The following is a 23,159-nucleotide window of genomic DNA, read 5'->3' on the forward strand; positions in this document are numbered from 1 at the left end:
ATTGCTGACATGTAGAACGAATACTTACATGGGTTTTTCCACTGCCAGTTTGCCCATATGCAAAACAAGTGGCCATCCCCCTTTCAAATATGGTCTCCACTAAAGGTCGAGCTGTAAACCTTAAATGCAAAAAACAACAGTACTTAAGAAATTTAATTACTTTAAGATGCTACTACCACAAGGATGCTATAAATGTTAAGGCCAGAAATGGCAAAACTGGTCCTGTGATTCAAGAGGTCAAAGGACACCATCTCATTAATTCCTGAACTAAAGATACTAGCTCTAAGGCATTAAAATATCCCAAACAAACAAGGTCTCTCCCATTTATTTCACAACACTATTATCCTTCTTGAAACCCTAAGTAAAAAAAATCTTGTTTTAATAATGCAACACAACTGTTTTGTTTTGCCAATACTAAAATTCTGCTACAGGTTTTTGTTTTTAGTCTTTTTTGGGGGGGGGGAGCTTGTTTTGTTTTTTCCAGCTCAAATCAGCTTTCAAGATGTAAGGCCAAAAGAACACTGCACATCTTAGTATTTTGAGTACATACACTGAGAAAAGGCTCAAGAAAACAGAAGATACTCAAGCCTTTCAGAACTGAAAAATCAATTTTTCTCTGAAGTATTATTTGATGTGTCAAAAAATATTATCCAAAGTATAATTCTTCTGTTTTAGAGACTTAATTTTTACTTTAGAAAACAGATGATTTGTTGTTCCTACTTCAGCTGCTTATCACCATTACTTCATGATAAACTCCAAAAGCAAAGGGTAAACTAATGGAGGGTTACCAAGAGAGGTATGAGTTTCTCTGCAAGTCCCTGTTTCTGAATTTTTTCCAGGTGTTCACACATAAAGTACCTTTAAGTGACAGAAACAGGAACAATTGTTCACAGAAACACAGAGCTGTTAGAACTTTATTTCATGCCACTTTGGAACAAACACAACATCACTTACAAAAATAATATGGGCAAGACTAAGCCATTTCGCAACCCAGGGTTATGGAAAAACCTAAGATTAACTGAATACTGAATTTTCATAAAAAATATACCAGTGATTCCTGATCAGCCTTACTGTTTCTATTTTGCTTCTTCTAAACATATACTTCCTTTGTCCTCAAGAGGATATACCCACATTTTGATTTTTGTGCCTTTTATATATAAAATACAAAATTTCACAAAGCCTATCAACCTAACAAATACACTCCATTATCTCTTTTTAACTGACTTTGAAAAGATTCATTTTGCTGATTCATAAGAAAGAAACTTAATTATATCTATTTTAAAGTAAGGCAAAATACAAACATATCTACAAAAGTGTTCATAAAGCATTGTAAACCTCCAAATGGTACCATGCATAAACAGTCCAACTTTACTTTTGCTAGAACCTTATTTGCAAACTTGATCTTTCAGAAATGTAAAATCTGGTTCTGCTTTAAAACCTGTGTATATTTTTTAAGATCAGTGAAAACTTACAACTCAGTGTTGTAGCTCAGAGATTCAAATATACTTAAAATATAGCTTAATAATAATAATAATAACAATAAAGAGTAGTACTCTTTTCCTGCAAACTGAAGACTGTTTTTCCTGCAAACTGAAGACTGTTTTTCAGTGACTCATTTTAGTAAACTGGAGAAAACTGGACGAACTTGTCACACTATTTTTTGCCCCACTGTGACCGTGGCATTCTGGTAGGAGCAGATGATGATACCTATGTTGTTCTTAGTTCTGTTTTACAGGAGACCTTGAAGCAGTTTGATCTTCAAAGAATAAATAATCATTATTGTGCCATGAGGGAGAAGGAGAAAGTCTGTACTGCCCCACAGACTAGAGATTTACTGTTTCAGTACAAACACAATCATCTTTCAATATTTCCTGTACTATCATTAACGCATTACGTAACTAATAAAAAATTGACTGGCAAAAACTCAATACAAAAATTCAACAACACTGTATGTGAAAAACACCCCTTGCATTTATACACTGCTCACAAATATAAGTAGCAGGAAGGAGGGATATTAGAAGAACTGTTTAAGTGGGAGAAGAACTACTGCAAGAGGCACACATCACCGGCTAGATCGCTCTCCCACAGCTCTTCAGTCTCAAGGAACTAAAGATGCTACCCGTAAACAACCATTAGAGACAGACATCTCCACAGGCACAGCTTTGCTGTTTAGAAGCCTTTTGTTAGTGTAAACAGACTATGCCAATTTTCCTTCTACCACCTTCATCCTCCTAATTATATCAAGCATAAGACAACAGTTTTAATTTTCAAGGCCTTTTAATAATTCTTGTATTACGAATTTTCTGTTATCCATCAACAGGACATTAACATCTAACATCCATCAGGACATACTGCTAACTTCTGCTTCCTAGTTCTTGGATTAAAAACAAGAATTAAAGTATTTCTCTGTCACTATTCCCTAAGGCTACGGGAAGTACTTTCCAAGCATAAGGAAAATAATTGAATTCCTCTCTAATACCAATATTCCCTGCAAAAAGCTTCACAATATTTAGACTCTGTACCAAGATTATGACCTGGTGTGGTGTCTAATATTGCCTGCTACTGTACCTACTCCATTCAGTGACTCGTACAAGGTAAATAGCTACTTCCAAATATGTTTTTAAAAGCACTGTATGCATTATTCTGTGCTAGCTTTAGAAAGGAGACGGAAGAATAAAGGAGAAAACGGAGATCAAAATACCTTGGGGCTGAAAGTGGATGTGTGTCTCTGTTACTGGGCGATTTTGTGTGTGTGGTTTGGTTTTTTGTTAGTTTAGGATTTTTTCTTTGTTTGGGTTTTATTTAAATCAGGAAGATTCAGCATTTTAAGCAAGATAACTTAGCTCCATGCAGCTCCGTGTTACATCAGCCAGATTGCTTCCAGCAGCCAAGCCATTCAGGTGTCAGCACTGCAGCAACATAACCTCTCCCGCTTTCTTTGTACTTTCCCCGCCCTGTCCCCATTTGTTTCCATCTCTTTTCATATATGTAAACTGCACTTCGGGGCTGGGGCTGCCCTTTTCTTCCAAGTTTCCTGAAGACCAAAAGCCTCAGGTGCCTCAGGTGTTGCACACACACTAATTAATAAGACAATAACCCTGACGCAAAGGGAGAGCTCATGAAGTTGTTCAAATATTCAGCAGCTGAGGAGGCACGAAATACACGCCAGAGCCTGGAAACCAGCAGGGCTTGGAGGAGAACCTGCAGCAGGACTGAGGCTAACAGAGGTGGAGACGACATTGCAGGTGAGGAATTCAGGATAAAGAGTTAAAACAAAAGTAAACATAATAATGGAGTAACAATATACATTGTCTGGTAACACAGAGAATAAGAGTAAAGTCCATGAGCAAGGTAATCCCACAGTTATTGACATGGGAGATACATGAGAAAAAAGATTCACAAAAAAAAAAAAAAGAGGCATATACACATACCTGTAAACCATTTCATTAGGAGCCGTGTCATCAAAGGCATAATCAAAACGAAAAGTTTGGTTTTCTAGGTACCTTGTTAAATCCACCTTTTGTTTTGGTTCATGTACCATCACAACATCTTTACTAGGAATTGTTATTACATCAAGGTCTTTCATTAAAGTTTCTATAAAATAAGTGAAATATATATTTAACTAGCAACACATAATTATTTTTTACATTTTTTTCATTGTTTACAGTCTTACAACATCTCAGATAACACAGCTCCTCTAAGTAACAACAATGCAATGGATTTGGGCTTCCGATGCCTAGATAGTAATCTGCTATGGAAGAGATTTAATTTTGGAAGCCTAGTCATCCTACCAACTGCTAGAAATTAAACAGAGGCTGTACAAAGCTAATTCGAAAAACTATCACTGTAGCTTGTTATGCATTCTCTAAAAACACCTTCCATGGATTTGAGTTCTTTTTCCTCAGGGCTTCTATACTGTTTCACAGATTACTGCCATATTCTTTGAGTTTTTAAAATTAACTTCTCTGCTGGATAAACTGGACACCGAAAGCCCTATACTGCTTGGACGGTTAAACATGCAAAGAAACTAATATCCTTACGATAATCTGCTTAATTTTAAATTTTCCACTTTTTTATTTTCCCTAAATCCTTAATGTTACAGTCATATGTTCACAGATTTCAAAAAGAAAAAAATTACTTTCATGCTACACAGATATTTTAATTTGCATATTCCTCCTCTTACCTACAGTATACATCTTTAATAAAGAACTTCTCTTAAGTAAAATCCTTTCTAAAAATTACCTTGTAAGCAGAAAGCTGAAAATGCTAATGATCCTTCCTACTGCTAGGCATGAACAAAAGCCATCTAGACACGATTTCGGCAGTGAGATCCCAGGTTATAATTACTACACAGCACTACAGTTTAGTGCTAATCGTTGTGTGAGATATGAGTCAGCAAAACAGAGAACCCAGGGATCCGTAATATGCACAAAAATAAAGGTCCTTTGTGTGCACAGCCAGGATCACTAATGTGTCCTAGTTGCATTTCTATGTAAAACGTCTTCAGGCATGCAGTTCAAGAATTTGATGTGACTTTATACATTCACATAAAATCTTTTCATCAGTTAACCATCAGTTACCATTGCATGACATCACACACCAACAGGAACATGTATTCAAGTCACCATATAATAAACTTCTCAACTGCACTGAAGTCAAATAAAATGCAATTATTCTGCAATAATCACAGAGAAGAAATAAGGAACAGTAATGAACAGAGATGTATGACTGTCAATTCTTTGCAGCAAAAGCTTTTTAGTTTAAGTAGTCAAGAGCTGATTTTCCTTAAACAATTGTTTGAAATAAGACATTTACCTGTTCCCAGCTATTTGTTATGACAACCTGTATTCCTTGATGATAAAAATTTGGAATAGTGTCTATGAAACCCACCATACATTTCTCAATTATAAAAATACATCACTGAAATAAAACCTTAAAATGTAAATCTGAACACCTACTTCCTGCGAAGTCAATTCACAGAATGGTGTTGAGAACATAAAGATTTTTTTGTGATAATTCTCTGTATATGAGGCTGACAAAACAAACTAATTTTGTTTTTCTTCTTCATGTGGTTACATACTAGTATCTTTGATTCTTTTGTACTCTTCAATTTTAAAACACGTCATGAGAAATACTGTTTCTTATGAAGTGTGTGTTTTCAGAAGATTGTATGTGGGTAGTAGATTATCTCGATGGTTCACCCCCTGCATAGATTATTTCATCAATATCTTTTTACTATAGCTTATTCTTAAAAATGTGAAACAACTTTAGCACCAACCTCATTTTTACTTAGACACTCATCTTCCTACAAACACCTCTGAGCTATTTTTAATAGCTCTAAATCACTAATACTTAAGCAACTTTTCACAAAAGCAAATCCTACTTCTGAATCCCAGCCCATGTCCCAGGACAACTTCCTCTCATTCACTGTCATTTCCCTTTGTCCACCTTCAGTGCAGGTAGAAGGTGATACTTCCCCCAGATGTATCAGATTTCTAAGTCACATTTTATTAAAGACAACCTCCAATGCTAAAACAGAAATTCAGCTGCTACCAGACTTGTACACTGAGTGCCCTTATTAAATATGTTGTACAACTATAGACTGGTATCAACATATGTTTTCCCTTTTCCACACAATTCTCCCATCTTCCTCTCGATATGCACTAGATAATCCTTAATGCATAGTTCTGACAGTACAAAAATAGTAAACACATGCCATGTTGTTTCAGAGTCAGAGTGATGATCTTTGAGTCCCTTAACTAAGCAAAATATAATAGAAAGAGAAGGAAAGAAACATCTTTCAAAACAAATGTAGGTTTACTTAAGTGCTGGGATTCAGATAGGCTGCAATCCAGAAGCATTTGCATTCTTAATTTCCCACTGAAAGTAAAGAACTTCATGGGAAGAATGAGATTCAACGTATCAAAAAAGTCACTAGAGAGTCATTCCAGTACCTAATAGTTTTTTAGTGGCATTTCATATGCCCCAGGCTATCTTGCCCCATCTCCAGTTTGCCTGTGAGCCACTAGCCCTGCGAGGATGTCTTGTCTTGTCTTGTCATAAGACATCAGCATTTAAGAACCTGAACAGCTCTCTTGATGTCTGATTCAAGACCACTTGAAAGTATAAAAATAAGTGTACAAAAAATATGTATGAAAGTTTTCATGGGGCAGGTCTCTGGTCAGGTCATCCCTTGAAGGATAGTCTGATAGAATGGTGATCCTAATGCAATGTAAGAATACTGAAGAAGTTACAGTAGAATTAATGCCTAGATCAACTAAATACAGCCTACATGATCTTGGAAAAAAATTGCAGTCTCTCTGCACCTCAGCTTCCAATCCATAAAATGGCGACAGTTAAACTACTTTTCTCCCATCTTTATCCAGTTTATGATGAGTCTATGAATTTTCTGGGTCTGTCACACATACTGTCTAGCCTAACAGGTTCCCCTTTGATCAGTACTTCTAGATCTCTTTAGCACAAATCATACTACTATCAGAAGCAGTTTTTTAAAAAAAAATGAACAGCAAAACCTTCAATGGTCATACCTTTTTTATTGAGTGGTCGTTTTCGTACACAAACACATATCCTGTGCTCATCAATCTGCAAAAGAAACAGTCTTTCAGTGAACCATAAACCAATTCCAGTTATACAATATTTTACCTTATTTTACTTCTATTCTTGAATTAATTAGCCAACCATGTATACAAAGAGAAATTTCCAAGACAGTGAGTCATCTGAACATGTAAAAGCTCCATGTGTCTGCACAATAGCCAAAAACCCAAAAGGGAGAAGCAGAGATTAACAAAACTCCCTGCAGACAGGGATCCAATTCTGTAGAGTACCAGGGGCATCTTGGAATATGGCAAGAAAACCCACATCTAAGAGGGTAGATGCTATGGACAGAAATTGTCACAACCTCTGATTTCCACAGAGATCTGACAGTGTTCATCATTTTGGGATTCTGCTCCGCTGGCTCCTCCGCAAACCAAAGGCCCTCATCACCTTCAAAGATCTAATCTTAATCCTTATACTCACGAGGGTTTTTCAGAGAAGCTTAATGATTTTGTGTGCGCATCCCCTACTATCCCAGGAAAATTTACAATAGAGGCTGAGTAACTACTTAGTACATATTGGTATTATTTTACAGTAAAAAGACATTTAAATGACATAATTATCAAAATTTAGTAACCTAGGACTTTCAATACCTACAAATTTCAATATCAAATTAGTGAAAAAAATAAAACTCATGTTGTAATGAATACTAATATATATTAAACTACTTGTTTTTCATGTTTACAGACAGAAGTATACATTGAAAAAATGGAAAACACATATAAAAAATACAGGAGGATAAAACATTTCCATGTTGCTAGGGTACTTACAGGATCTGCAGTTGTCAGTGGTCTATAATCCAAACTTCCCCTGAAATCTCTTATCATACACATAATTTCATAATTTGGGTTTGTAGCATCAACATCCTGGGGAAGTGAGCAAACAAATTGCTAAATTTACTTTTTCATGAAATGGACTAAACTTCAGTATCTTCTGTATTCTTGATAACAAAAATACACATTAACTGAAATCTTATTTTTTTTCCAAAACATTAGAAATGTCTCATATGCAAGTTTAATGCCTTTTTCCATTCTGATGTAGCTAATTTACTGAACATATAGCAAAACAATTACATGCTTTCTGTTTCATGGTTTTGATTGGCATGTAATATAAAATACTTTTTAATTAACTGTCTGCTCAAGAAAGAGAAACAACTCCTGCCTTTGCCAGGGTCATGACGTTGAAGAAACACCTCCGAGCGATTGCACAACATTGGATAGCACGTACAGCCAATGCTTCTTAACCTGAGAAAAGGCGGTCCAATGGACACACTGCATTACAGGGGTACAACACACACCCGAGAGGACAGCACAGGCACCCTGGCTACTCTAAACACAACACGGCTGCATCCAAGTAGGTTTAAGGAGCTTGATCCAACTACTGGTCCTGGTTTAACTTCTACAGTCACTTGGACGAACTGGAATCTCTTCTAAGACTTCTAGATCCCTCAAAAAGCAGAAGCAATCCCAAAGATATCTGGTAGGCAACATCCCAGCTCAGAAGACCTCCCAGCCCTACACCTGAAGTTATCAGTACCAGAGCAAATGAGTACCTAAGAAGCCATGCACAGAGCCCCTTCAAGCCTTGCTAAGCCTGAGCATACTGTGAGCTGAGCTAGTTCTCTGCAAGATCAAATATTCTTGCTGTCACTTCTTCCCGCGACTGTTGCTTTTTACACCTTTTCAGAACATGCTGCTGATGCCACACACAACCAGCTCTGGTGCTCAGACCTTACTGAGTTGTGCATGGCTCCCCCCAAAATGACATAAACCTCCTCCTGGATCACCACTCGTTGTGGAAACAGTTTAAGTGCTTTCAGAAAGCGCTGCACTGGGGTTAACAAGCTGAAAGGGAGCACGCTTATGTCTCTGCACCTCTGACACAGCCAACCATATCCCAGATAAAACTGCATCCTGCTCATCAGAAGCTGATGGTACTTGGTGTTGTTGACCCTGATCACAGTGAACTAAAAACTGCTGACTGTAAGCCCCTACAAAATGTATCCCTGCTGAAATGCTTCCTTCTAACTGGCAGAAAGGAGTATTGCTTATTGCAGAAAAAGTGTTCACCTGACACTCTTCAAAGCCTGCCTTACCCACTAGAAAAGAGTGTTCGCCTAATTATTGCTGCATTTCATAATGACAACAAATGACAGAATAGATAAAGCAACAGGAAGCAGAGGTAAGCACAGGCCACCAAGACAAACAAAGCTTCCTCATACAGAAGTTTAAGACTCAGATGCAAAGGGACTCTTCACAGGAGTGACAAAAGGAAGATTTTAGCTGTAGTGCGAAGTCAAAGTATTAAGTAAAATATAAAAAGTATAGAAATATAAATAGAAAATAAACCTAAACATGTAGTATGAAATATAATATTAAAATATTATATGTAAAAATAAAATATATTTTTAAATATATTTGTTCCTTGCACATAAAGGCATAGTAATGTTTTCCGTTTGTGTAAATGGATGGAAATTAGAGAACATGAATTCAACATAGGTGATTTTAGGTCAACTTAGAAACAGCATAAACTATGAAGTGAATTGCCTGAATTATTTACTTGGTGATGGTACTTCTCATGTCAGCAGCGGATTGGTAGTATCTCTTTAGAGACTAACGCATAGCCACAGGGCTGCCAACAAGATTACACTACGAGTTTTGCAAAAGCTTTTGTACCACTGTGACAGAAAGTCATCTAATATTAAGAGAATTTTCTCACAGGATTAGCAACTTCATTTCTTTCACACAAGTTTCTAACAACTTACTGCTGAGCTGCTTGCATGATGCAAAGGTAAAATATAAATACATAGAACGGTTTAAAGAAAAAAAAACATTAAAAATCACTGTTTGAACTTGAGCCTCAAATCGATCTCCTACAAAGCTTCAAAGATCACAAAGAGTCATTTATCATAATGCTCTAATACCTCCTGTAGAATAACAGACCTATCTAAAAGCGAAAGACTTGATTATTTTCTTCAATATATTTCCCTTAAGAAATAGCTATAATCAGTACTTGATCTTTAAAGAACACATGGCAAGATAAGCAGCTGTAAGCAATTATTTCTGTAGGATGAAAAGGAGGGGGGAAACTGTCTAACATAATAGTTATGAGAGCAATGCAACCGAGCATGAAAATATTTATCAAACTTGTATACAGGATGAAAACATTTAATTTCAAGATTACTACAATTCATAAGAACCATTAAAGACTGAAAAAAGCACAATGATTTTGCAAAGTTCTCTTGCTGACATAACATTTTCCATCCAAGCTAGAAATACTAACCTGAGCTCTTTTTTCTCTAAGTTCCTGCTGCTGTAACCTTCTTTTTTCACGTTTCTCTTGCAATTTTTCAACTTCTTTTACACAATTAGATTTTCTACGTGCTTAAAGAAAATGATACTCGTAAAAATATTTTCAGTGTTGCATGAATTTAGTATTTACACTGTAGCACTTCAATTATATTAATTTATCAATAATTATAATGTATTTATTTCATCTATTTTTTCAAGCATATCAGTATTAGTACAAAATAATTATAGCAATTAAATTTCTAAAATTCATAAAATAAATGAATTAGAAAAAAATCATGGGAATAGGACAATAATTGCATGACCAAAAATATAAGGACAATGACCCTCAAAAAATATTTGGACGGATACATGTGATCTCTTGGTTTGAATTAAAAGAAAGCCCAGGCAAATTAAAAAACAAACCAAAACAAAACAAACCACCAACAAACACCACCATGGTTAAAAAATATAAACGAAAAATGAAATCCGAATACTGGCATAACTATGACAAAGTGAACCTTTTTTGAACCATAGCTCTCTGAAAAAGCTCCTCGAGGAAGCCCCACAGACAACTGCGCATGTACACCACTGGCCATTTATGGACAACACAATCCAAGAGAATGTACATGTAACGCCCAGAACGAATGAATCCTTGATACACGGTTTACATACAAGGGGGTCCAAATTCCTTTTTTGCAGCTTGAACTGGAGATATATCTGAAACACTACCATTCTGTTGAGAAGAGGAAGACTGCTCAGGAAGCTGAGTAGGTCGTGCGCGTGCAGAACCAACCACTGCAAAGGAAAAAAGCACAAAGCTCATGTGGACAAGGAAGAGTATCATTTCTACCCAATTCTGAAATGCTTTGGTATCATGAGGAGATAAAACAAGGCCCCTTTCCAGACACAACAGTTTACTGGGGGCTAGGGGGAGCCATACATGTAGAAAGTCTATTAATAAAGACCTTCGGTATGCAGCCTTTTTTATCCTAGTGTCATACACCAACACAATGTAATTATTAAGTACCAACATTGGGTGTAAATATTTTAAAATACTCTACTGCAGAATTAGTACAACTTATTATGTGCATGGAATGAAGCATGCACTTGAAGATATGCAGTCCTGAAGTTTAAAAGCGCTGAAGTTTTATTTATATTGTGACTATACCCAAAAACTGAGTAAAAAGAGAAGCCCTGCTGTTTCACATTCTCTAGACATTACAAAATGGTCCCACCCCATTAAGCCTACGATCTCTGGAGGGGCAAAGGGATAGATATGAAAGGTAACCAAGTGCAGCTCAATCTGTGAGTGGAAGAAACAAACCTTTTTGACACTATACTGGAAGGGATACAGATACCATCAATAGGTATAAACTTATGCATTGATTCTATATGTGCTAAGGATGCCAGTTTCTGAAGATGCAGCGATGTGTGTTTCCAGTGAATACAGGGGGAGTGGTGAGCACACAAGCCTCTTTTTTAGGGCTGAATGCTATTAATTGTTTTTCAAAGAGTTGCTTCAAGCAGCTCTGCTTCAGCTGGCCTGTTTCCTGCAGACACTCCTAACAGAGCCTGCCAGAGGAGTACAACAGTTAAGGTACCAGCTTTGATTAGCAGCCAGAGATGACAGCTCACCGTGCAACACAGAGACAACCATGGCAACAGGTATCGAGTGGGACAGATGAGACAAATGCCCAGATCATTCCACGTATGATTGGAGATCTAGCTGATAGCACAAATCGACTACACAAAATAAGACAGCCTGCTGAGAAAAGTTTAACTGCAAGGCCAACAAAGAACAAGTACTTAAGCCGACTGTGAATAGTAAGATGCACGGGACCTATTAAAATACAAGTGACAAGGTTATTCCAGACCAAACAGACTATTTACTACAAACAACAACATCTTATGGATATGAGGAGAGCCATCAATAAGATGTCTCAAATTTAAACCATATTAGTTCGAAAAAGTTTATCTCCTCCTCATGAGATTTTCAGTTTAATACCCCCGCAAAGGCAAATGGCAGAAAGGTGAAAGTGGTCCCAGTCATCCACCAGAAGAGTCTGAACACTTACAAAGATACACAAGCCCACTTGTTTTTCAAGTTAAGCAGATGGACTTGAATCTAGTCTGTATTAATGACACCAGATTAATGTTTAGAAGAAGAATCATCAGCATAAGTTAGTTGCAGGAGAGAAAATGAAAACAATAAGAAGTAACTATTCTTTCTGATGTTATAGATGCATTACATGCATATTAACCCAACGTATGCTTTTCACCTATCCTCCTGTGGTATTTCAGTGTTTTTTTGTAGATTTTTCACTATTAACTTCAGAGAAATAATCCATACGGCTTAAGTACTCTTTGAATGAATGCTTATACACAGACCATTACGAAACTAAGCTAAAAAATTGAAAGCATAAGAATTTTAAGTGCACTATTTAGTGTATATTGAAACACTTAATTAAGCAGAAAGGTAACTGAGGATGGTTTAACTTAAAGAAGTCCACACATGACTTAATGTACCATAATTAACTTCAAATTTTTGCACCTTCAGTTCATTCAGCTTAACTTTCCTAATGCTATATTGGTTAAATTTGCATATAAACACTATTCGTACAGTATGAATTCCTAAATATACATTGGAATAATTCTAGGAATGAGCTACCATGTCTTTTACATTTCACATGCATACATACTGAAAAAGAAGTGCAGAGCTATTAAGGAATGTTAGATGAGGAGGAGGCTAAAATGTTCCCATATTTTTTACTTCCCTGAAATGGAAAGAGATAACATTTACCTCTGTTATCTCTGGCAGGGATGTCATTTTTCACAGATGACACAGTCCGTCGAGTCTATAAAGAAATAAATCTGTGTTATTCAGTCGCCATATTACTGAAAATGTAAACTGCAGCCCCATCTCTGCTTCTTTCTGGTGAATGGAAACAACACCACATCAGTAATATAGATAGGTGATTGCTTCCAATGCCCTCCCTGAAGATCCTTGAAGCTGCTTGAACTACACATACTGTTTCGAAACAACCTCCAAAACCTTTTCGGTACTTTTCCTTGAGATAAATTTAGTTATAGAAATATTGGTTCCCAGCTCCCTCTCTGTTCATACTGTTCTTAAAAAAATGTTAGAAACTGCTACTCACCACAGGAAAAAGAAAGGAAAACAGTTATCAGATAGCTCCACAGACACAAAAGTTGAAGTTAAAAATTCAAGCCCAGCAACATGTATAGAAGTACTGTAAGTTTAACATGAACATGCTACATTAATATTACCAACCTTCACAATTTTGTTTACTTTGGCTGATGAAGCAGGTGGTGGTGGTGTCTCTGGACTAGGCTCAATATCTTCATCAGGTGCCAGATCTGGGTTAAGTGAAAATATGCTCTCCAAGTCAATCTGTGTAAGAGAATATAAAACACATTTGTGAGTCTTAAAATCGTATTCACCCCCTCCATTTCTCCTGTGATATTTGAGAATAAACAGCAAATTTATTTAAAGTTTTTATGCCACAGTTTGTTAACTCTAAAATGTGAATTATCTTTCATGTCAAATAAAAACAGCTTAATCTTCGGTCTTGGTATAAACTGAAAACACACCTTTCAGAAAAGGGATTAATTAAAAACAACCAATAGATCTTATTAATTTCCTAAAGAGATTACATTAAAACCAAAGTAGCTAGTATTACTGTGGTAATTTGAAAAATAACACAGAATATGAAAGACATTCTGTAATATAAAAAGAAAGACATCACAATTATTTGAAATTTCTTGGACAGTGCAAAAGAAACAGATGAATTACAACCACCCCAAAATAAAAAGCATAGTTGAAACCGTGGCAAATTTATCATGCTATTTTCTTTTTCTTTTAAGTGTTTCTCATTCAAAATCCTGTAAAATGTAATGGGGGAGAACCAGGATCTCAAAAATAGCTGGCTTCAGATCTATTGAAACTTGGTTTCCTAAAAATCTTAAATAGCTTTGGTCCCTGTGGATTGCCATTTCCCCTGGCTGGACCTTTCAAAGACCTCACTACTGTATAGATTTTGTGTGACCAGAGGGATGAGCTCAGCTGATTACATCACTAGGACTTTCTCAACAACATTTTTTCTGTTTCCTGTGTTTTCACAAGAGCGGTAAGTGTAATTATTTCTGAGATGCTTCTGCAAATCTCAGCTGAAACTGGGTAACATGGCCCAAAATTTAAAGGAAAACGGGATGGCAAAGCGTTACACAGAAATACAGTTTCTCAAGGGAAGGAAGGATGGAAAATTATTGCCAAAACTAAATAAATAAGCAAACAAACTAGCAGTTTAATTCCTCAATAATACAATCACAAGAAGATTTCTAATCTAGCTCTCCCACTAGTTTCCTGTCTGAACTTCAAGTCATTCTCCATCTGAAAAATTTGACTTTTATACTTGTAAAAAGAAGTTAACAAGGTCAGCCCTTGTAATCTGGTTCAAAATCAGCAAATGAAAAGAACTATTTAAAAGCTACAACAGAGATCTCAGGAAGTCAAACTTAATAAAACAGAAACCAACATTTCCCCAACAGCTCCCAGGCAGAACAGTCTGTAACCAAAGAATCATCAAGTAAACTAAGATCTATATCTTCTTTCTGTCTCTAGTGCAAATTTCGAAGTAATATTCATGTAGATTACAGATTTTCAAAATATTAAAGTTCTGAAATAATTTTTTACCTCTTTGCCTTTAGTATCTCCATTTTCAATCCATTCAACAGTTACACTTTCATTATCTTCATTTAGGGATGTTACCATAGCTTGGTGAATTCGGCCTAGAAAGCAAACACAAACGATCATTTATCAATTGGTGAAAAAATTTTCCAGAAGTTATTTTCATCCCTGCACTGAGACATGCAGAGAGAGGCAGCAAGAAGAGGGTTAATAAAAATGAGGCGATAAACAGAAGATGATCCCTGGCCACAGACTGTGAAGTGTCTCAGACAGTGGAGGCTCTAATGGGACAGTCAGCATACAAGTGAAAAGCTCAATGAACAGAAAACTGGGGGATAAGTAAACAACACACCACGTGAAAGCCACACCAGTTAGACTCTCTTTTCTTGAGAGAAGAAAATTTGAGACCACTGAAGTCCCCCAAGGTGTGCTCCACAAAGTCTTGTTTGTCCCCCTTCTAGGATGACATTAACACAGTATCACATGTCCCAACACAGGAGTGAAGCCCTCTGAAACTGTATTCTGATATCCGTTTCTTATGCGCATCCAATCAGTCAGTAATTAAACTGCTTGCAACAATAATACAAATCATCATTTTAAAACAGCTGCTTACACAGACTGCTGAGTTGAAGTGCCATTGCTCTGACCTCTCCCATGAAAAACCCAAAACCAGCAAGCCCCCATGAAGTACAATAAACCCAGTAAACTTTTAGTGGGAATAAGGAATTTTCTTCTTAAATATGTAGCGTACCACAATTTTCTTATGTCCTATTTCCTACACACAGCAGTGAGGAACAACTGGAAGAGCAGAGCAGCCATGCGCTGACACAAAACGATCAAGACCCAGGTGTCACATTGATTTCACATTGGCACTTTGCCCTGAGAGTACCAAGAATTGGGGTTTCTGACGAACACGAGTCCAACCCAATGGACTCCTCCATCACCCTCCTTTAATGAGCCATGGCAGGAACAAGCAATCCCTCAGGCCACCCGACCCAAGCAAGCCCCAGGTGCCAAAGGGCCACATCCAGCTCTCGGCACATACGTGACCATCCTGGAGCAGCCCACACACACACTGCTGCTGCTACCGGGGACCCACTCAAGGGCCAAACACAGCACAGTCCTGACACATCTGCTCTGGTCCAGGTTCACCTTCCACCCTCTCCTGAGCTAAAGCTCCCACCCCCCCAATCCACTTCAGTCTTCTCCTTTGTTGACTTTTTTGAAGTTCTATTTTAGCAATTTCAGTCATAATTTGATGATTTTCCAAAGTCCATGTTTTTATACAGTCTGAAAAAAACCTTGACTGATAAGCCACATCATCTCACCTAACAGAGCGAGCAAAAAATGTACCCTGTTAATATTTCTTTGATTGCGGAGGCTGCCTAAACATTCACACCTAGTTAAAATTAAGCAAGAAGAGAGACTACATGGAAGCACCATGGCAGTAACAGCACACCTGTGTACTTCAAGGTACCAAGCGGAGGAAGAGCTCAGCTGATGCTCCAGCCAAGCACAGCACCCAGGGCACGGGCAGAGCAGCCAGCACCCCTGGACATCGCTGCCTCCACATCTGCCATGCTCAGCCCACCCGCATTACATATGCATTTACAACCTCCCTGCCTGTTCTTGCCCAAAGCGTAAGTTTCACTCCACCACTAAAGAAGTCTGAGTAGTTCTTTTTGACTTTAAAAAAAAAAAAGGAGCCTCCCCCTTTGCTTCACTTGTTTTCTCTCCCCTAGAATTTGTTAGTTTCCATTCCCTTGATCTGTCTTTTGACCAAACAAACCCTTCTACTTGTGCTTCCTGAGCACCATCCTCACGAGTGCCCCCGCTGCACGCTCTGTGGGGACAGCCTGAGCGGCGCTGCAGGAGATGACGGGCAGGGACCACCTGCTCTCTTCTCCATGCACTGGCCTTCCCCTTTGCCCCTTGCACAAACCACACCGTGCAGGCACACATCCTGCCCTTGGGACTCTGCCTAAATTCTGGTGGCAGAGCTGAAGCAGACACACCGAGCACGACGCTGTCACACCTTATTTCCTTGGACGAGCTTTTTTGTGTGAGTTTTCTTCGTGTAAGGTCATCGATGTTTCTGCATTTAATGACCTCCAGGGACTTAATTTTGTGCAAGAAGACCCTGTTGTAGGATGTTTTCAACAAGTTATCTGGTTCATCAGCAAAGCAGCAACAGAAGCAACTGCCCTCCTGTAGCAGTGTCAGTCCTGCCACTTCTACAGGGAGCACACTGGGACTGCAAAGACACAAAAACTGTGGGAACTGGAAGACTCCTCAAGCTATGATTGGTATAATCTTCTGTTATTGTTTTAAAGTCAGGCCCAGCTGTCAATCCAGAATGAAGAGAAAAACAGTATATGAAAAATGTAATTTTAGCCAGCAACTTCTATACAATATAATATATTATACAATATTATAGAAATATTGTATATAAATAGACAACACAGCTAGGCACACACAGTCCAGGAGGTTCCTGCAGAGCACTGATGATAACTTTTTGACACAGGTGATAGACGAGCCAACAAGGAGAGGTGTGCTGCTGGACCTTGTCCTAACAAAGTAGGACTGGCTGGAGATACAAAGGTTGGTGGTCACCCTTGGCTGCAGCGACCATGAGATAGTGGAGTTCAGGATCCTGTGTGGGAGAAGCAAGACAGTAAGTAGGATTACAGCCCTGGACTTCAAGAGAATTAACTTTGGCCTCTTCAAGGTCCTACTTTGAGGAATCCCATGGGTTAGGGCTCTAGAAGTTTGCGAGGTCCAAGAGAACTGGTTTATATTCAAGTATCACTTCCTCCAAGCTCAAGATCAGTGCATCACTATGAGCAGGGAATCAAGCAAAAGGAGCTTGTCTCATCATGGATGAGTAAGGAGCTTCTGACAAAACTCAAATGGAAGAAGGAGGGCTACAGAATGTGGAAAAAAGGACAGACCACTTGGGAGGAATATAGCAACATTGTTAGAGTGTGCAGGGATGTGGTGAAAAAGGCTGAGGTCCACTTGGAATTAAATCTGGCAAGGGAGATCCAGGACAAGAAGAAGGGCTTCTTTGAGTACCTCAGCAGCAAAAGGAAGATTAGTGAAAATATAAGTCTGCTGCTGAATGAGGTGGGTTCCCTGGTGATGGATGATACAGAGAAGGTGGAGTTACTGAATGCCTTCTTCGCTTCTGTCTTTACTGCTAAGACCAGCCCTTGAGAATCCCAGACCCTGGAGGTAGGAGAGAAAGTCTGGAGAAAGGACCTTCCCTTGGTTGAGAAGTGTCATGCTAGAGATCGTTTAGAAAAGCTGGACATCCCGAAATCCATGGTTCCCAATGGGATGCACGCACAAGTGCTGAGAGAGCTGGCAAATGTTATTGCCAAACAACTCTCCATCATCTTTGAAAGGTCTTGGAGAACAGGAGAGGTGCCTGAGGACTGGTAAAAAGCCAACATCACTCCAGTCTTCTAAAAGGGCAAGAAGGACAGTCCTGGAAACTATAAGCCAGTCAGCCTCACCTCCATCCCTGGAAAAGCAATGGAACAGCTCATTAGGGATGTCATCTCCAAGCACGTGGAGAAAAGAAGGTTATGAGGAATAGTCAGCATGGATTCACCAAGGTGAGATCATACTTGACTGATCTGATAGCCTTCTATGGTCATATGACTGGCTAGGTAGATTAGAGGAGAGCAGTGGATGTCGTCTACCTTGACTTCAGCAAGGCTTTTGACAGTCTCTCACAAACTCCTCATAGGCAAGCTCAGGAAGTGCAGGCTGGATGAATGCATGGTGAGATGGACCGAGAACTGGTTGAATGGCAGAGCTCAGAGAGTTGTGATCAGTGGTGCAGTCTGGTTGGAGGGCTGTAGCTAGTGTTGTTCCCTAGGGGTCAGTACTGGGTCCAGCTTTGTTCAACCTGTTCATTAATGACCTGGATGAAGAGACTGAGTGCAGCCTCAGCAAGTCTGCTGCTGATGCCAAGCTGAGAGGATGGGATGATAAACCTGAAGGCTGTGCTGCCATTCAGTGAGACCTAGACAGGCTGGAGAGTTGGGTAGAAAGCAATCTAATTATATTCAACACAGGCAAGTGTAGGGTCCTGCACCTGAAGAGGAATAACCCCAGGCACCAGTACAGGTTGGGGGTTGATCTGCTGAAAAGCAGCTCTGTGGAAAAGAACCTGGGAGTCCTGGTGGACAACAAGTTACCCATAAGCCAGCAATGTGCTCTTGCGGCCAAGAAGGCCAACAGTATCCTGGGGTGCATTAAGAGCATGACCAGTAGGTCGAGGGAGGTGAATCCTCCCCCACTTCTTTGCCCTGGTGAGGCTTCAGCTGGAGGTCTGTGCCCAGTTCTGGGCTCCCCAGTTTAAGAATGACAACGAATTATTGGAGAGAGTCCAGCAGAAAGCTGCGAAGATGATGAGGGGTCTGGAGCATCTTTCAGATGATGAAAGACTGAGCAAGCTGGGTCTGTTCAGCCTAGAGAAGAGAAGGCTGAGAGCATCTTATCAATGACTATAAATATTTCAAGGGTGGATGCCAAGAGGATGGGATCAGACTCTTTTCAGTGGTGCCCAATGACAGGATGAGGAGCAACAGGCACAGACCGAAGCACAAGAGGTTCCATCTGAATATAAGGAGAAGCATGCCAAAGAACTAGAACACACTGCCCAGAGAGGTTGTGGAGTCTCCTTCTCTGGAGACATTCAAAGCCTGCCTGGACACATTCTTGTGCGATTTGCTCTGGGCGAACCTGCTTTAGCAGGTGAGTTGGAGTAGATGATCTCCAGAGGTCCCTGCCAATTCCAACCATTCTGTGATTAAAATAATCTTTAGTATGTTAGCAAGTTTTATAAATTTTCAAGAAAAACAGTACTCACAGCTGAAACCTGTGACACTATAGTAGTCACAGAGCCATCATCTAAGTCCTATTACCTGCCCCTGTGCTCCACAACTTTTGACAGAGAACAAATAGCAATTTAAAAAGGTTTAATCTTTGCCATAACAAGTGAAAGGAGATCAAAGCAGGCTGACGAACGAAAAGAAAATACTGAACACTCTCACAAGTACAGTAAGCCAGCATGCTGGAACAAAAGAATCACAATAAATCTTCCATCTCTGTGCCAGATTTCATCCATTGCTTGGCCAAGAAAGTCAGGACTGAATAAAAAAATCACTAATGAAAATTAAAGTTATGTCTGTCTTTCAAATATTCTCAGCTTAAATACAAAATGTATACTATAATGTTTGAACTGGCAACGTACCCTCACAATTTGTTCCTAAAAATTCTTTGTTACTAAAAGTTTACATGTCATTGAAGTGCCAGAAAACACATTTACATCTTTACAATTGCCTCTTGCACTCCACAAACAGTATTCCATTATATTTTTCTAGTACACAGCTGAATACAGCAGCTGTGAAATTCAGGAATGCCAGCAACCAATTAGTCTGGCATAAACCTTGTCTAGCATATAAAGCAAGACCAAGCTGCAAACGTTACGAGCCAAATCAATCTGCAAAGAGTGGTTGAAGGCAACACCCCTGATTTCTGTTGCATTTCCTAGAGTTGGTATCAACCTCTGAAATGCAAACATGTCCATGTAAACATGAGCATGCATTATGACAAACTGAGAAAGGAAAGAAAGACTAATTTCACACACATCTCAAAAATAAAAGAAGAAAGTAGAGCCATAGTGCTGATACACTGATTCTTCACTCGGCATTTCTGTTATTTCTAGTGCCTCTCCTCACATGATTAGATTTCACATCACAGGCAAAACTTTTTCTTGGAAGTTGTTCCATTGCTATAGAGCTCAAAACTCCAGAAGTTATTTGAAAAGACTATTATTTGTGTACATTCTGTCATAAAGTGTGTGGCATCTGGCTTATCTCCTACTGACTAGAGCATGCAGAAAATATTGCTGCAAATACAGCAATAGAATACAAACATATGTGAAGCTGACACTTTTCAATTACCTTAAATACATATACGTTACAAACTTATCACCCTAATCAATAGAAGTGAAGAACATAAACTCTCCATTCCCTCTTTTCCTAATTATCTGATGGACATTCCACAAACAGAAGAAAGCAAGCATAAACATCTGCAGAAACATCAGATAAATCCCCACAGCAATTAGGGGGCAATTGGTGTAGAAAAAGGCTCAGGAAGCAGCAGCAAAAGCAAATAACCAGGGCTAAATCAAACATTTTACTTAACCGGCAATCTAGGTAGCAGAGCCAACCAATGGTAAATACCAAGCTGTACTTAGAGCCTTATCTCCAAGCAAAATTAACATTTTCTACCTGCAAAACTTCTCCAAACCACCACAATTTTGAAGCAGTGATCAGTTACAGTACTAAAACCATGGCCTTTTCATCTTCCTAATACTTTTCAGAAATGCCAGTTTCAGTGTTAAATATAGGTTGGTGTTTTCTAAATTACAGTCTGGGCTACAGCACTGGCTGACATGTAACTTAAACCCCTTTGCACTCTCCCAAGTGACTCAAGAAATAAGGCTCGAAAAAGACCATCGCCTTCCCCACCCTTCCACACAATTAAAGTGCCCCCAGCCCAAAAGACACCATAGTCACACATGGCACACCAAAGTTTTGAAGTCTTAGAAATATTTTTGAGTCATAATAATTAAAAATTTACACAGAGGCTCCAGATCAGGCTATGGAAAAGAAAGGTTCATCATTTCCGGTATGACACTCATTCCTCTCCCAAAACCAGGCGCAGGACCCTGCCTGGCAACGTTACACTACAACGATCATACAGTTGCTTGAGCCTCGTTAGCTCAAACCCAGGCAATTATTTTTAGCAGAACCAGGCTATGGCAATGTTAATGGACCCAACACTCAGTAAACAAAACTCACAGCTTATGTTACATCCCCTGAACTTGCCACTTGTTCAGGAGCACAGATGTGTTATATCAGCTCAGCCAGCAGTCTGTCAGCCGAGCACTGAGCTTGTCTAAGTGCATCAACAGTAGATGTTTCATAGATGAATGCAAAAATATACTACAACTTAACATCTGCTACAGTCTTGGTGAGGATGACCACTGCCACAGAAACCACCCACCCTTAAAGTACTGTAATAGGCATTTGTGAAATAGCCAGGATTTTCCATGAGGGTCTAACATGAATGCTATCTCATCTAGGGACACCTGGACAGGATTGATCTTCACCCTCTGCCACTTGATATTCAAAAATTAAAATTGTGAAAAGAATTTTCTTCACTGTCTTTTAAACATAATAAAAATGCCAAGTTACGTGTACAACAACAATCAAAAAAACATGTTTAAGAAAAACATGAAGCTGCAAATCCAGAAGCAGCATTTACCAGAATTACCATGGTCCGGAAAACTGTCTCCCATGCTACGGGCTCCAATCCAGGTGACTGGTGAAAAGGCTTTCCTGCTCTCTCAGAGCTCAGGGAGGTGAAAAATAACCCTCTAGTCATCGAACAACAGCTATACCAAAATTCAAGGAAAAAATCTAAAAGAAAAAGAGAATTCCAGGCTCGGTGTCTCCAGCAACGTCAACTGTGGTGACATTGCTATTCAGGCTATCAGGGCTTGTCCTGGTCCCCCCTGCGCTGCACAAGCAGTCCTGCTGCTAATCCCCCAAGGAAAAGCCGGCAGTTGCTAGGGACAGATGTTTCTTTCTCCACAACACTAAACATGTTTGATTTAATTTTGTTTCAAAGGTTCATTTATCCACAAACAAGCAGCCTTTTATTTTCTTTGTATCTACCACAGTTATGCTTTAGTTTTGTTTTACTTAATCATACAGATTTACTTTGGTTTTGCCAGGTTTCCTTATTGTCTTGTCTGTTACCTTATGGTGTTACCACACCGTCAGGTCACTAAACAGCCAAGGTACTGCCAGATTTCTAAAGCAAGTTCTTAAATACCAAAAGAAAGCCACGTAATTTTAATTAACTATATATTTTCATATTTGTGTTTGTGAATGATCCTTCACTACCAACTCATTTTGTTTTATTCTCTATATTATTACACTGATACTCAAGCTCTTCATATGGTAAGCATGTTACAACATTTTATGATCTCTGTAAAGCTCTAGGACACAATACACAGGGATTTTCAGAACAGAAACTAACATTACTCAAAACAAGTTTCCCACATCTGCGTGTATATTTCAGCTTTGAATTAAAATCCAATTTAATCTACTCTTGCCCCCATCTAGAAAGCTATCAAACTCAGAAAAATCCCCATCTAAGATATGTATCTTATTTCTGTGCAAAAATAATCAAATGTAGTACTTTAGAAAAATGAAGTTCACACATCTTACTGACAGTACAGTGACAAATGAGGAGGGGAAAAAAAATCCAACACATAGACATGTCACTGAACTGTATACAATATTAAGCTTCAATATACAAACAGCACATTTAACGTCCCTCATGCAGCAAGCAGGACATTGGCGACTTTCTGGTTTCCCTTGCATCCAACAGCAACAAGCACCCCCATCCTGAACCACTAAATTGTAATTCACTGTGCTCAGCCTACCTGAACTTGT

General features: G+C 38.8%; 1 protein-coding gene across 7 annotated transcripts in view; it reads right to left on the reverse strand.

Annotated features, from left to right (window-relative positions):
• Nucleotides 1-23,159, reverse strand: part of KIF2A (kinesin family member 2A) — a 58,256-nt gene that overhangs the window by 19,460 nt on the left and 15,637 nt on the right. For 5 of the 7 annotated variants that reach the window (XM_065860289.2, XM_065860292.2, XM_071802544.1 and 2 more), the window contains exons 2-10: nucleotides 14,620-14,714; nucleotides 13,198-13,317; nucleotides 12,706-12,760; nucleotides 10,578-10,700; nucleotides 9,898-9,998; nucleotides 7,386-7,481; nucleotides 6,549-6,603; nucleotides 3,432-3,594; nucleotides 29-119 (exon numbers count right to left, since the gene is read on the reverse strand). In XM_065860289.2, coding sequence (XP_065716361.1) covers nucleotides 29-119; nucleotides 3,432-3,594; nucleotides 6,549-6,603; nucleotides 7,386-7,481; nucleotides 9,898-9,998; nucleotides 10,578-10,700; nucleotides 12,706-12,760; nucleotides 13,198-13,317; nucleotides 14,620-14,714 — 899 coding nt within the window. The remainder of the gene's footprint in view (nucleotides 1-28; nucleotides 120-3,431; nucleotides 3,595-6,548; nucleotides 6,604-7,385; nucleotides 7,482-9,897; nucleotides 9,999-10,577; nucleotides 10,701-12,705; nucleotides 12,761-13,197; nucleotides 13,318-14,619; nucleotides 14,715-23,159) is intronic. The other 2 variants (XM_065860293.2, XM_071802545.1) reach the window with 1 other exon arrangement.

This window comes from Patagioenas fasciata, chromosome Z, assembly GCF_037038585.1.
Source record: "Patagioenas fasciata isolate bPatFas1 chromosome Z, bPatFas1.hap1, whole genome shotgun sequence".
Classification (NCBI taxonomy): Eukaryota; Metazoa; Chordata; class Aves; order Columbiformes; family Columbidae; genus Patagioenas; species Patagioenas fasciata.